General features: G+C 38.5%; 1 protein-coding gene across 2 annotated transcripts in view; it reads left to right on the forward strand.

Moving 5' to 3' along the window:
- Window positions 1-9,877, forward strand: part of Dcaf10 (DDB1 and CUL4 associated factor 10) — a 36,141-nt gene extending 26,264 nt beyond the window's left edge. For both annotated transcript variants that reach the window (XM_051187720.1, XM_051187718.1), the window contains 4 exons: window positions 5,228-5,430; window positions 6,471-6,581; window positions 7,718-7,863; window positions 8,819-9,877. In XM_051187720.1, coding sequence (XP_051043677.1) covers window positions 5,228-5,430; window positions 6,471-6,581; window positions 7,718-7,863; window positions 8,819-9,187 — 829 coding nt within the window. In that variant the 3' untranslated portion in view covers window positions 9,188-9,877. The remainder of the gene's footprint in view (window positions 1-5,227; window positions 5,431-6,470; window positions 6,582-7,717; window positions 7,864-8,818) is intronic.
- Window positions 9,878-12,716: the final 2,839 nt, after the last annotated feature.

Genomic DNA, 12,716 nt, shown 5'->3' on the forward strand with positions numbered 1-12,716 from the left:
ATTAATAACAATAGCAGAAATGGCAAACTGGAACTCATTACTGAAAGCCTCATTATTAGAATTCCCATTACTGGAATTACAGTTTGCCACCTTGCTTTCTTTTTTGTTTGTTTGTTTTGATATAGGGTCTTTTCTACATAGTCCTGCCTGTCCTGGAGATCACTATAGGCTGGCCTCCGACTCAAAGATCTGCCTATGTCTGCCTTCAGAGTGCTGAGATTAAAGGTGTGTGCTACCATGTCTGGCTCAGTTTGCCAGCTTTATGAGATACTAAGTATAGTTAGCCTGTATTCCAGAAATTCTCCCTCCTAGGTGTGTCTACTCAAGAAGATGAACATATATATGTACACCCAGACTTGTACATTAATGTTTACAGTAGCTGTCTTCATAATTGCCTCCAAAAATGGAGCCAGTCAGATCTCTCTCAATGGTAAATAGATTAATACAAGGTAGTGTATCAGCCGGGCCTGGTGCTGCATGCTCTTAATCCAACACCTGGGAGGCAGTGACCAACCTGATCTACATAGTGAGTTTCTCTATAAAATCAGGAAAGAGAATATGCCCACCATTACTACTGTTATTAATTGGTGTCATGGTTAGGATGGTACAATAAAAGAAAAATCATCCTGTATGTGTATGGATTGGAAATTTAATATTCACAGATTATGTGACTTGCAGGTATTGACAAACTTTCTGTGAAAGACCAAGTAAAGAAATATTTTCGCTTTTGATAGTGTGTGGCTTCTGAGCAGCCACACGGGATCAATACATAAGTTTGTATGGCTGTGTTCATGCATACTGTATAAAAATAGCCAGTGGACCAGGTTTAGTCCATAGCCATAGCTTTCCAACCTCTTATCTATACCCAAAAAAGAAAAAAAAAAAAAATCCTAGGAAGTCTTCAGAAAAATAATCAAATTAGTAAGCATAACCAAAATTGTTAGATAGGAATTATGGGAAAGTATGGAATGTCCTAAAAAAGAAAAAAAGAACCCCCATAATAATCTAGCAGTTTCTCCACTAGGTACACACCCAGCTGCTAAAGATCTGTACTCACTCACTCATTGTACAGAATCCAGCAGATGAGTGGATTTTTAAAATGTGGTACATACACACATAATATTATTCAGCTCCTTAAAATAAGGAAATCTTTTTCAGCAACATAAATAAACCTAGTGGACACATCTTAACTGAAATAAGCCAAACATGAAATGACACATTAGAAAAGTAGTCTTGGAGAAGCAATGATTGGAATAATGATAAGTACCTAATGAGCTGAAAACTGGTGCACAGGGAAAAGGTTGGTCAGCAGATATAAAATTTCAATTAGGGACAGCAAATAGTGGCCGTTGTTAATAACAGTGTGTAATACTTGAAAATCCCTGAGAGAGGGCCTTGGTAGCCTTTAATCCCAGCACTTAAAAAGCAGAGGCAGGTATAGCTTTGTGAGTTCAAGGCCAGCCTAGTCTACATAGTGAGTTCCAGAACAACTTGGGCTATGTAGAAAGATACTCTCTCAAAACCAAAAATAAAAAAATAAAAAAGATTCTTGAAAGTATATAAAATAATACATAAATTAATTATTAGCAAAACAATGTAAACATTTCAAAACATGTTGTGGGCTGGGAATGTAGCTTAGTAGTAGAGTACAAGTTTAGTATGTGCAAGCCCCAGATTTGTTCCCTGGCACCACAAAAAAGAAAAATGATGTTGTATACTGTAAGAGCACACAATTTTCATATACAATTTTTTTATTTATTTGGTAATTTGTTTTTATTTGTGTTCATTGATGTTTTACCTGTATGTATGTCTGAAGGTGTCAGAAGCCCTGGAATTGGAGTTATAGACAAGTGTGAGCTACCATGTGGGTGCTGGGAATTGAACCCGGGTCCTCTGGAAGAGCAGTCAATGCTCTTAACTAATGAGCCATATCTCTAGCCCCTCATACAATTTTGTACACCACATTTTACTCAATTAAAAATAACTAAAGACTGGGTGGTAGTGGCACATGCCTTTAATCCCAGCCTCAGGAGGCAGAGGCAGGTAGAGCTCTTGAGTTCAAGGCCAGCCTGGTCTACAGAGCGAGTTCTGAAATAGCTAGGGATACTCAGAGAAATCCTGTATTGGAAAAAAGCAAAACAAACAAACAAAAACAACTGAAGATTACTAGGTATAAGATAATGTACAAATCATGTTCCTATTTTCTTGTGTGAATTATCCTTAAAAATAGTTTAAATTTTTTCTTTTTTGTTTTATTGTGAGACAGATCTCACTTTGTAGCCCAATTTATCCTTGAGCTTGCTGTCTTCTTGCCAGAGTTAGTATATAGGCATATATGCCTGTACTTTGGAAATGAAGTTTATATGTGTGTTTCATATATAGACTTATACGTATTCACAAATATAAATACATAAATTTTAGTTGGTTTATTTGAGTGGTATTTGTTTTTTGTTTTTGAAATAGTGTCTTACAATTCACAGTGGCCTCCAATTTATGCTGTAACTGGGCATGACCTTCAACTCCTGATCCTCCAGCCTTACCCTTCCAAAAGCTGTGATTATAAGCATGTGCCACCACATCTAGATTGTTATATATAACGTGAGATGGGGTTTCACTGAGTCACTAAGACTGGCCTGGAACTTACTATGTAGACCAAGCTAGTCTCTAACTCTAGGTCCTCTTGCCTTAACCTCCTAAGTGCTGGAATTATGTCTCCACATGAAGCTACAGTATATAATTTCACAGCAAATGGATAGCCTTTATGTTAATTGTAAGACCTACATTTAAGTCTTCATAATATATAAATAAAACCTATAGATAAGAAGACTCAAAAACTATAATAATCCTAGGAGCAGTAGAATCTCAGCAAGTTTATTTCCAGTTTGGTCTACATAAGTTCCTGGTCAGTCAAGGCTAAATAGTGAGGCCCTGACTCAACCAAAGTGGGTGGGGCTGGAGGTCAAACATAAACTTAATGATAGGAAAATAGAAGAACTTAGGCAATAGAATTTTAGAAGCTGGGAGACAGGTAGATAAATGGCAATTAATTTAGTAATGGCAGTTTCACTCAAGAAGTTCAAAACAACTAAATCCTAGGTCTGGAGAGATGACTCAGAGTTTAAGAGTACCTACTGCTCTTCCAGAGGATCTGAGTTCTGTTCCCAGCACTATGTCAGGTGGCTCACAGCTGCAGTAACTACAGCTTCAGGGGATCCAACGCAACTTTTTGGCTTCCCCAAGCACCTCCATGCATGTGATATACATACACATGCACGTGCACACGCACACACGCGCGCGGACACACACACAAATAATGTTAAAAAAGAAAACTAAATCCTAAGTTACAGAGGGAAAAGTTTAAAATTTTAGTTTACCAAGAATTCTCAGAAACCAAAGGGATTGGCAACTCTGAGTATCCTGTACCGAAAGGGGTAGCTAAAGTAGAGATTTGCATGAGAAACATTTAAGAACTTACTACTCTCCACCCCTTCTAATGGGCATCATTTTTTAAAAAATATATTTTTATGATTTATTTTTATTTTGTGTACATTGTTGTTTTGCCTATATGTATGTTTGTGTGAGAGTGTCAGATCTTAGAGTTACAGACGTTGAGCTGCCATGTGGGTGCTGGGAATTGAACCTGGTTTCTTTGAAAGAACAGTCAGTGCTCTTAACCGCCACACCATGTGGCGGTTTCTATTTCTGCAAAGAGGGCAATATAGAAAATAATGCCATATTGAAAGATGCCAGAAATAGTTGGAGGCTTCAGTGCCTTGCCAAAACCAAGGTGACTGAGTGGTAATGCACACTAAATGTTGAGCTTACTTAGACATTTTTAGTTTCTTTCAGTTGTTGCCTCCAAAGATCTAAGTACTAAGAGCTTTCTCAGAAATGGCTTCATCCTGCCCTGTACTCAGTTCCCAGTGGCTTGAATCCCTTGCTCTTAAACTATGAGCAGGCATCCAATGATAATCAGATGATTGAGGAAAACTTGTAATAAAGGAAACATAAGTACCAAGTTATTTGGAGGATAGAGAGACAACATGGGGAGAATAAAACAAAATAACTTGTTACCCATATTCTCTTCTATATAATACTTGAGTGCTTGAAGCAAAAATAAGATACAGTAGAAAGAGAAGCTTTTTAACAGACTAATACTGTTCAGCCTCTGGGTAATGAGCCACAGCTCTTCATTTAAAAATTTTCAATGTGTTTTGACAAGGAAGCTCAGTGGGTAAAGGCACCTGATACCAGGTTTTAATCCTTGGGACCCACATGGTAAAAAGAGAGAATAAATTCCTGCAGGTTGTCCTCCACAAGTGTGGTTATTACATGGTTCATGACTTTTACAATAACCAAAACAGGAAATTTAAAAAGAATGAAAATCTATCAAAGAGACTAGGTAGACAGATCTTGAAAAAGAACCAAATATAATTGAGGAAGCAAAAAAGGTTGGATTGTGTCTCATTGGTAGAGTGCATGCTTAGCCTGCTAGAGGTGCTGGGGATTTTTCCCCCACAAACAATTTAAAAGACTAAATTAGATAGTTGGGTAGATAATTAAAAAGTTACCAGGGCACAACATAAAGAAATGAAGAAATAAGAAAGATGAATGAATAGAGTCATCAAATGTGAATGATCCAAACATCTAGATCTGCAAAAGAATAGAGGAAATGCGTGAGAGGCAATATTGATAGTGACTAAAATTTTCAGAATGTTTGAATAATACAGATAATAAGATTTAGAAACTTATGAATCTCCATAAAGATAAATAAAAATCTAAAGTCTTATGTGTCAAAGAAAAATTACAGGATTCTAAAGACAAAAAGATCAACCAAAGGAAGTGGAGAAAAAATATTTTATCCTAAGTAACAGGCTGATAGCAGACTGACAAACAGCAACTGTGAAACAATTTCCTCACATTCATAGAGGAGCCATCATTATCCTTATGTTGTATACTCAGTGAAACCTTCGGTCAAAAGAATGAAAGACGTGAGAGTTTACTTCAATAAAGTTTTGCTTAAAAATTGTGAAGGTATACTCAGGAAATGATCTCAAAAAAAAAAAAAAGGGGGTCAGAGATTAAAATGGGGTGGTAAGTAAAGCAGCATAAAGTGTATGTGTGAAGTATTCATCAGTTCTCTGCTCTGCTTTAAGAGTAAAGCAATTGGTCTGCTACCAAGAGCCATTATACCTGTAGTAATACTAGGTGTCTGATTTCTTATTAGGTGCACAGAAGATGGGTGTCCACATAAGAAATTCTTTCATACACGTTTTCTCATGCGAATGAGATTAACACCAGATTGTTCCAAAATGTTGATCTCAACATCCTCTGGATATCTTTTGATTTTGCATGATCTGGACTTAACTAAGTCTTTAGAAGTAGGCAGCTATCCCATTTTGAGAGCAAGAAGAACTACTTCAAGTTCAGGTAAGATTTTCTGGTTAAAACATTTAAGAGGTTAAAGCTCTTCCTCAGGAAGCTTACTTGTAGCTTTCCAAGGACATTCAATGAACTGTGTGTACCTCTAACAACAGTAACGTGAACCTCTAGAAAGAGTCTTATCTCTAAAAGCTATTTGATTTCTACTAGTCAAAGAATTATGGCTCAGTGGATTAAGGCTCTGGCTGGTGATAATCGACTTAAACTTAATGAGAAAGTGATTTAGAAGATGCAGTTGACCAATTTTTTTAAGGTTTGAGTCACGGTTTCTCTATGTGGTCCTGGGTGTCCTGGAACTCAGTAGGTAGACCAACCAGGCTGGTCTCAAACTCAGAGATCTACCTGCCTCTGCTTCCCAAGTACTAGAACTAGAGGTGTGTGAATAACACCCCTCAAGTTGTCCATTCTTGACTGAAATACCAAAAACTTGTCCAGTTTCCTAAGGGTGGTGATTCTAGTAGCAAATGTCACAGGGAGTCACTGGGTGGTTGGTGGTGCCTGAATGCCTTTATTCCAGCACTTGGGAGGCAGAGGCATTTGGTTCTCAGTGAGTTTGAGCCCAGCCTGTTCTACAAAGCAAGTTCCAGGACAGCCAGAGCTGTTACACAGAGAAAACTTGTCTCAAAAAGTAAATAAATAAGTCAGAGAGAGTCGGGCTGTCAAGGACTCCCTGGAAGTGGCCAGAATGCAGGGTGAGGTAACGTAACATACTCAGGTAGCTGATGCTCATTGTCCCACACATTTTCATTTTTTCTTCTATTTTAGAAATGTTAGAAAAGCAAAGATGTTTGCATGCTTATTTGGCTTTTTATCTTATTTCACACAAGTCTTTACTATGAAAGGTTTTAAAGAGAATGCAGACCCAAAACAGAACCATGAGCTGTTGTCTTCATCTTAGTTATAGTCCAGTTTACATGACTTTTTGTTGGCACATTTTAGGTGTATTTTAAAAGTTCAAGTAGATAATTAAAAAATTAAAAGATACTACAGGAGCTATACTAGGTTTATTTGTTGGTTTTCTTTTCAAGATTTGACCACTTCATCAAGTTCTTCTGGTTCTAGAGTTTCTGGTTCCCCTTGTCATCACAGTGATTCTAACTCATCTGAGAAACACATGTCACGAGCTTCTCAACGAGAAGGTAAGTTAAAAGCTGGGTTTACAATCTTACAGCAATAGATTCTATCAGATAGCTTTCTTTGGTTTAGTTTTAGTCCATAAACATAAAAACTAAGAAACAGTCGTCGTTTGAGAAGGCCAACCATCTTGTGCTTTAACCTTGATGGAAGTGTTGGTTTTATTGCCCTGGCCCAACCTTGGTCTAGTTTGAAGATGAAGTAGTTGGGAACTGTATTTAAGAAATGGAGAATCTTGATACTAAATTTCTAGGCTGCTTTCTTAATGACATCTGTGAAAATGGTTCCTTACATATTCTGATGAGAGGCAGTGGCATATTAGGAACTAGGCTGAAGGAAATGATGCAGCTTATAGAGAGTCACCAGGAAGATGTCTCTCACCCTTGTTTTATATCTACTATAGTATGGGTAGAGGCTTGCAGTTATTTAACTTATAATTTTTCCAGTTTCACAGTGATATAAAGTGGCATGCATTCAACAGAAACCAAACTTCACATTTTGAATTTTGATGTTTTTCCCAGTGAGCAATATGCATAACTTTTTCTCATGGTTCTGGAAAGTAACAGGGCATCTTCCAATCAGCCACACTGTTATAAGAATAAACAGCTAATACTGTACAGCAAGCTGTCTCAGAGCTGTGGTATCTAGTGGGTTGAGTGTATTGAATGCATTACAACCAAAATATTTTCAACTTTGGATGAGTGTGTTAACCCCAGTATAAAGGAGCATCTGTACTGTCTTTAGGGGCATAAGTCCTGATCTTTTTCTAAAAGGCAGTTCTGGATTCCAAGTATTTTCTTCTTTGGTCTGTAGACCAGTAAGTGCTCTGAGTTGAGAATTGTGAGCTTAATTTTGTAGATTCTTCTTATACACATGACTTCAGTTCTTAAATAAAGAGACTTTTGAGATAAAGATCCAATGGAAAAAGACCCCACTCAGCTTTCATGCCTCAGATTACTTGTTATTCCTGCTGCAAAATTCACATAATTTGGGGTTAGGGCAGCCAATCATGTTTTATGTGTGGTATAGTGTAAAGAGCAAACCTAAGGGATGAAAGCAAGAAGGTGGTTGCCAGGAAACAGTTCTGCCTTAGTCCTAGGATAACAAAAATCCAAAATCTTTAATTTTTTTTGTATCTCAGGAGTTTCTCCACGAAATAGTCTTGAAGTCTTAACCCCTGAAGTTCCTGGTGAGCGAGACCGTGGAAACTGCATCACATCATTACAGCTGCACCCCAAAGGCTGGGCCACCCTTCTTCGGTGCTCAAGCAACACTGATGATCAGGAGGTATAGACTACAGCACTTCCCATTCAGCAGGTCATGGGACAATTTGCCCTTGCCCTATGTGCAGATCTTAGGCTGCTAACCAGGCTCAGTCCCTGCCCACAGGGCATACTACTAAAGCCTTGCTTCTCAACTCCTCTACCTCCCCTCTGTTGCTTCACCCCTTACGGTCTCTTCTTCCTCTCCTGTCTTGGTGTAGTGAGCTGAGAAGTGCTTTAAAGGCCACATCAGCTGATATTATGCCTAGCTTATTCATCCTTGCCCCCATCATGAAAAACAAACAAACAAATAAACAAAAAAAAAAAAAAACAAGGAAAACCATGTTACATGTTACACTAAGCTGTAAATGTGAGGTTTAGGCATTAGTAAGACAGTTATAGTCACTGTGTCTTTAAAATCCAGGGGAAACTGAGAAAGAAAGGGGCTAAACTGATGCCTAGAGGAAGAGTTAAAAGACCGTAGGTTCATCTTAGCACTCAGGAGGCAGAGTTGGAAGCCAGTCTGGTCTACAGAGTGAATTCCAGGAGAGCTAGGGATACATAGAGACCCTGTCTGAAAAACAAACAAAAGACTTTAGCATCTCACCACTGTGGTAGCCACAGGAGTCTACAAGGAGTTCACTGGCTCTACAGACCAAACTGAAGGAAGGCAGAAGGGTCTTTGAAGTATGCAGAGGGCAGACGTACTCTGAGCCCTGGATTGTTGCTGCCCTCAGAAAAGGAGATGTGTTACTCCCAAAGTCATAGCCAGCCTCAGGAACGAGAGGTCTTAAAGCATTATAGCACACCATAACTCTAGCTTATGAAGATAAAGAAAGTACACATTAGGTGAGAAGAGTGATACTCATCTAACTGATTTCTAGCAACACTCCTGTGGTTTTGGCTCTGTTGAGAAATGAAGAGTATCTCTGAGTACTACTTGGGGGTCTATAACCTCGGTTTTCTCCTTTCTCCTCCAGTGGACTTGTGTCTATGAATTCCAAGAAGGAGCTCCAGTGCGACCCGTGTCACCTCGCTGTTCCTTGCGGCTGACTCATTACATTGAAGAAGCCAATGTAGGCAGGGGCTACATCAAAGAACTTTGCTTCAGCCCTGATGGACGAATGATTTCTTCCCCACATGGCTATGGGATTCGCTTGTTGGGATTTGACAAACAGTGCAGTGAGCTTGTTGACTGTTTACCCAAAGAAGCCAGTCCTCTACGGGTGATTCGTTCTCTGTACTCTCATAATGATGTGGTCCTGACAACAAAGTTCTCTCCAACACATTGTCAGATTGCCTCAGGGTGCCTTAGTGGACGGGTCTCTTTGTATCAGCCAAAGTTTTAGGCACAACTTACATCAAATAAGGAACTCTTCTGGTGTTTGGCTTATGAATTACTTCAATTTAGGTGAAGTATTTTCTTTTTTAGAAGATCTTATAAGTTTGGGTCAAGATCTTGTTCTTATAGGTTGGTAAACACACATGTGACCCAAGTACTTGGCCATCTGGCATCATCTGGGCATCTCCATTTCGACCATGCAGCATCGTTCTGTCAGCATTCCTTTGCTCCTGTTGTCTGTGCCACTGAGCTTGGGTTTTCCTGGTCATTTTGCATGTGGCTCTTGTTCTCTCTCCCATCTCTGTTTCTACCACTCCTCCCTGCTTCCCCTCCTCGTTTTTGATTTTGGTATGAATTTTGTGGACATTTGACAAGAGTCGTGGTTGGGATGAGGAAAAACCCATGACACCAGTACTAAATAAAACCCAGAAACTGGATGTTGGCACACAAGTTGTTGAAAAAAGAAAAGTTCATCTTCATTTATCAGTACACTTGGCCTTTAAAGTTGCTGTCAAATATTGAGCACAGATAATGGTGTTATTCTCATAACTGAAACTCTTACAACAAAATATCTTTTTTAAATTTCCTGTTAAAATTACACAAATTAATTCATGAGAATTTTTTTTGTTGTGAAATTCTAGAAAAATACTACAACCTCTTTGTAATTTATTTTACTTGTATGAATTTAAAATCTCCAGCATGTGTCTTTGTTATTTTGTTCCTGTTCCTAGCGTTGGAAAGGAAAGGAAAAGGAATAAGGTGGGCACTTCTGTTGTCCAGAAGAGTTCTTCATTAGTTTGATGCAGTGTCTGGCCATAGAGTAAGAAGATTAACGTGGCTTAGGTTGGCTGTGATTCTTCGAATCACACACATGAGCTGTTCCTAGTAATGGGATGGAGGGAAAGCAAAGATTTTATTGTCGTTGTTCCTTCAGCCAGAGATCATAAACTCAGCTCTCACCATTAGTAAGAAGGGAGCTGTAGTTCTTTTGAAGCTGTTGTCATAAAAGTGATGGTCTGACTTATGTAGCACTGTCTTATGTTTTGTTATGGAAAGTATCAGGCAAGGTGTGAAAGCAAGGTTACTCCTGTCTTGAATAGGCAATATCCTTCCAGTCTCTGCTACATTGAGTGGCACTGTGTAGAGATACGCTAGAAGCTGAACAATTTAAGCCATGCAGTAACCTTGCTCTCTTTGGTCACATGCCCTTTAAGCCAGTGTTTCTCAAATATGAGGATGCAGTATAATCTTGAAGGATTTGTGAAAAATGCAGGAATCTGTGCCTGACCTTAGAAGACTGATTTAGGCAGGGAAAGGACAGAATTCTATTCAAACTGAACCATAATCATCTGTTATCCAGGTGGCCTCCAGATCATAGCTTGAAAACACAACCTGAAATTGCAGTAGGTATTTCTGTATCCATTTGGTGCTTAACATAATTCCCACAAGATGTTTCAACTATTTAAATAGTAATAATAATAAATCAACAATAGCAATTTTAGGGCAGCAAATAACTTGAAGTGGTATTCATTTTATTGTTGAACAAATGAAAGAAATTAAATGATTTGCCTAAGATCATACAATGGTAGTGGTAAAGTCAGGGCTTCAATTCAAGTCTCTTAATTCCTTGCTCAGAGCAGTTTCCACTGTATTATGCTGGCTGTTAAAAACATCAGCGACTATGGGGCATTTTGTCTTTAGATTATATTGTTGTGAATAAAATGATCGGTTTGAAGAAGGCAGGTATGGCAGTAGATGCTGAGAGTTTTATCCATAGGGGGGAAAAAAAGGTATTTTAATACTTACAGAAATTTTTAAATAGCCCAAATACATGAATATGTACACAGTTCTTTATAGTGTCCATTAGCCACTCTGGGACAGTCTTTAAAAATTAGATCTTCTTATAATAGATGTTGGAAAAGCTGGGAATTTTGTAGTCATTGAAAAAACAAAAAAGCACACTAAAAATCATAGGCTTGCTTCCATAGCTTTGAAAAAAATTTCCCCAAAGAGAATAGTTTAGGAGGAAAATACTACAATTAAAACCATCACAATTAAAAACTATTAAGTTTAAAGATTAAACTGACATTCAAAAGAAGATCCCATGAATATTAACCGTTTGGAAAGAGTTCTGTGTCAGATGGTATACCCTCGCGTCACCTAACTCAAGCCAGGGATTCTTGAGTCACTGTTTTTGAATACCTACTATGTGTTAAAGAATGTGTCTGCTTTGCCATGGCCCCTACAGAGACAAGGTAGGTGGAGTGAGCCTCAAATCATGTTGAAGATAGCAGTGGGTCAGAAAAGTCAAATGACTTGCTTGAAGCCACAGTGGGCAGAGGGGCAGCACTGGATGCAGACCCAGGTTTGCCTGTTCATTTTATCACTAAGTCTGTACTTACTCCTCCACCGTTTTGCCCCTTAGTTCATGAAGGATGAGTTACATTGATCTGTTCATTTATATGCTCAGTATCTTCTGCTAATTTTTATTACAAGGCTGGCCTCATTCCCTTCACAACTGCATAAAAGAACATTTCAAACACTGATGTTTCCATGAGACTAAAGATCTTAACCCCAGGCATACATGTGAAAAATAAGCAGGACAAGCACCTGTGATTTTGGAAAAAAAAAGTAGAGGATAATCAGCCTTGTGTGAAAGCAAAGCCACATAGATGAGAACTGAAAAGAACCAACAAACATAGCAGGAAACCTTTGCCCTCTCTGAAGTATAGTCAAGGGTCAAGACAAAAATCATTATTAACCAAGAACTGAAGGACCTCAGAAAACCTGTACTATTGGAAAAAGTTGCATATTAACCATCTTAAGGGCCCATTTTTAACAATCTAAAAATCTAGTATTTTTTACTGTTTTAGTAAATCATTTTTATTATAATTGGTAGAAGTATATTATAATTGTTAATGAAGTTATTATTGTTGGAAAATCTTGCTAAGTAAGTCATTCTGGCTAAACACTTCCTTCAGAACATCTATTAATCGAAATGCTATGTTGAATGACTTAGGTGCATCAAATATACAGTAGTTGCTTTTTTCAATCAGGAAATGAAGGGCTAAAATAAGAGACTTAGTTTTCAAAAATGTGTGATCATGGGGCTGGAGAAAGGGGTCAGCAGTTAAGAGCACTGGTTGCTCTGCCAGAGGCCCAGGTTCAATTCCCAGCACCCACCTTGCAGCTCACACCTGTCTGCAACTCCAGTTTCAGGGTTTGACACACAGACATACATACAGGCAAAACACCAGTGAACATAAAAATTATTTTTAAAAAAGTGTGATCACATCTGGGGGTGGTGGTACACGCCCGTAATCCCAGCACTGGGGAGGCAGAGGCAGGCAGATACTCTGAGCTTGAGGCCAGCCTGCTCTACATAGTAATATCCCAGGCTAGAGAGTGAGACCCTGTTTACTTTTAAGTGTTGTCTTTTTTTCTTAAAGCCCAAATCATATGTACATTTTGTTATTTCTCCCTGTTGTATCCCTCAGAAGAAGCCACAACACAAATTTTAAGGAAACAACGCAAGA

The sequence above is a fragment of the Phodopus roborovskii genome, unplaced genomic scaffold (genome assembly GCF_943737965.1).
Source record: "Phodopus roborovskii unplaced genomic scaffold, PHOROB, whole genome shotgun sequence".
NCBI lineage: Eukaryota > Metazoa > Chordata > Mammalia > Rodentia > Cricetidae > Phodopus > Phodopus roborovskii.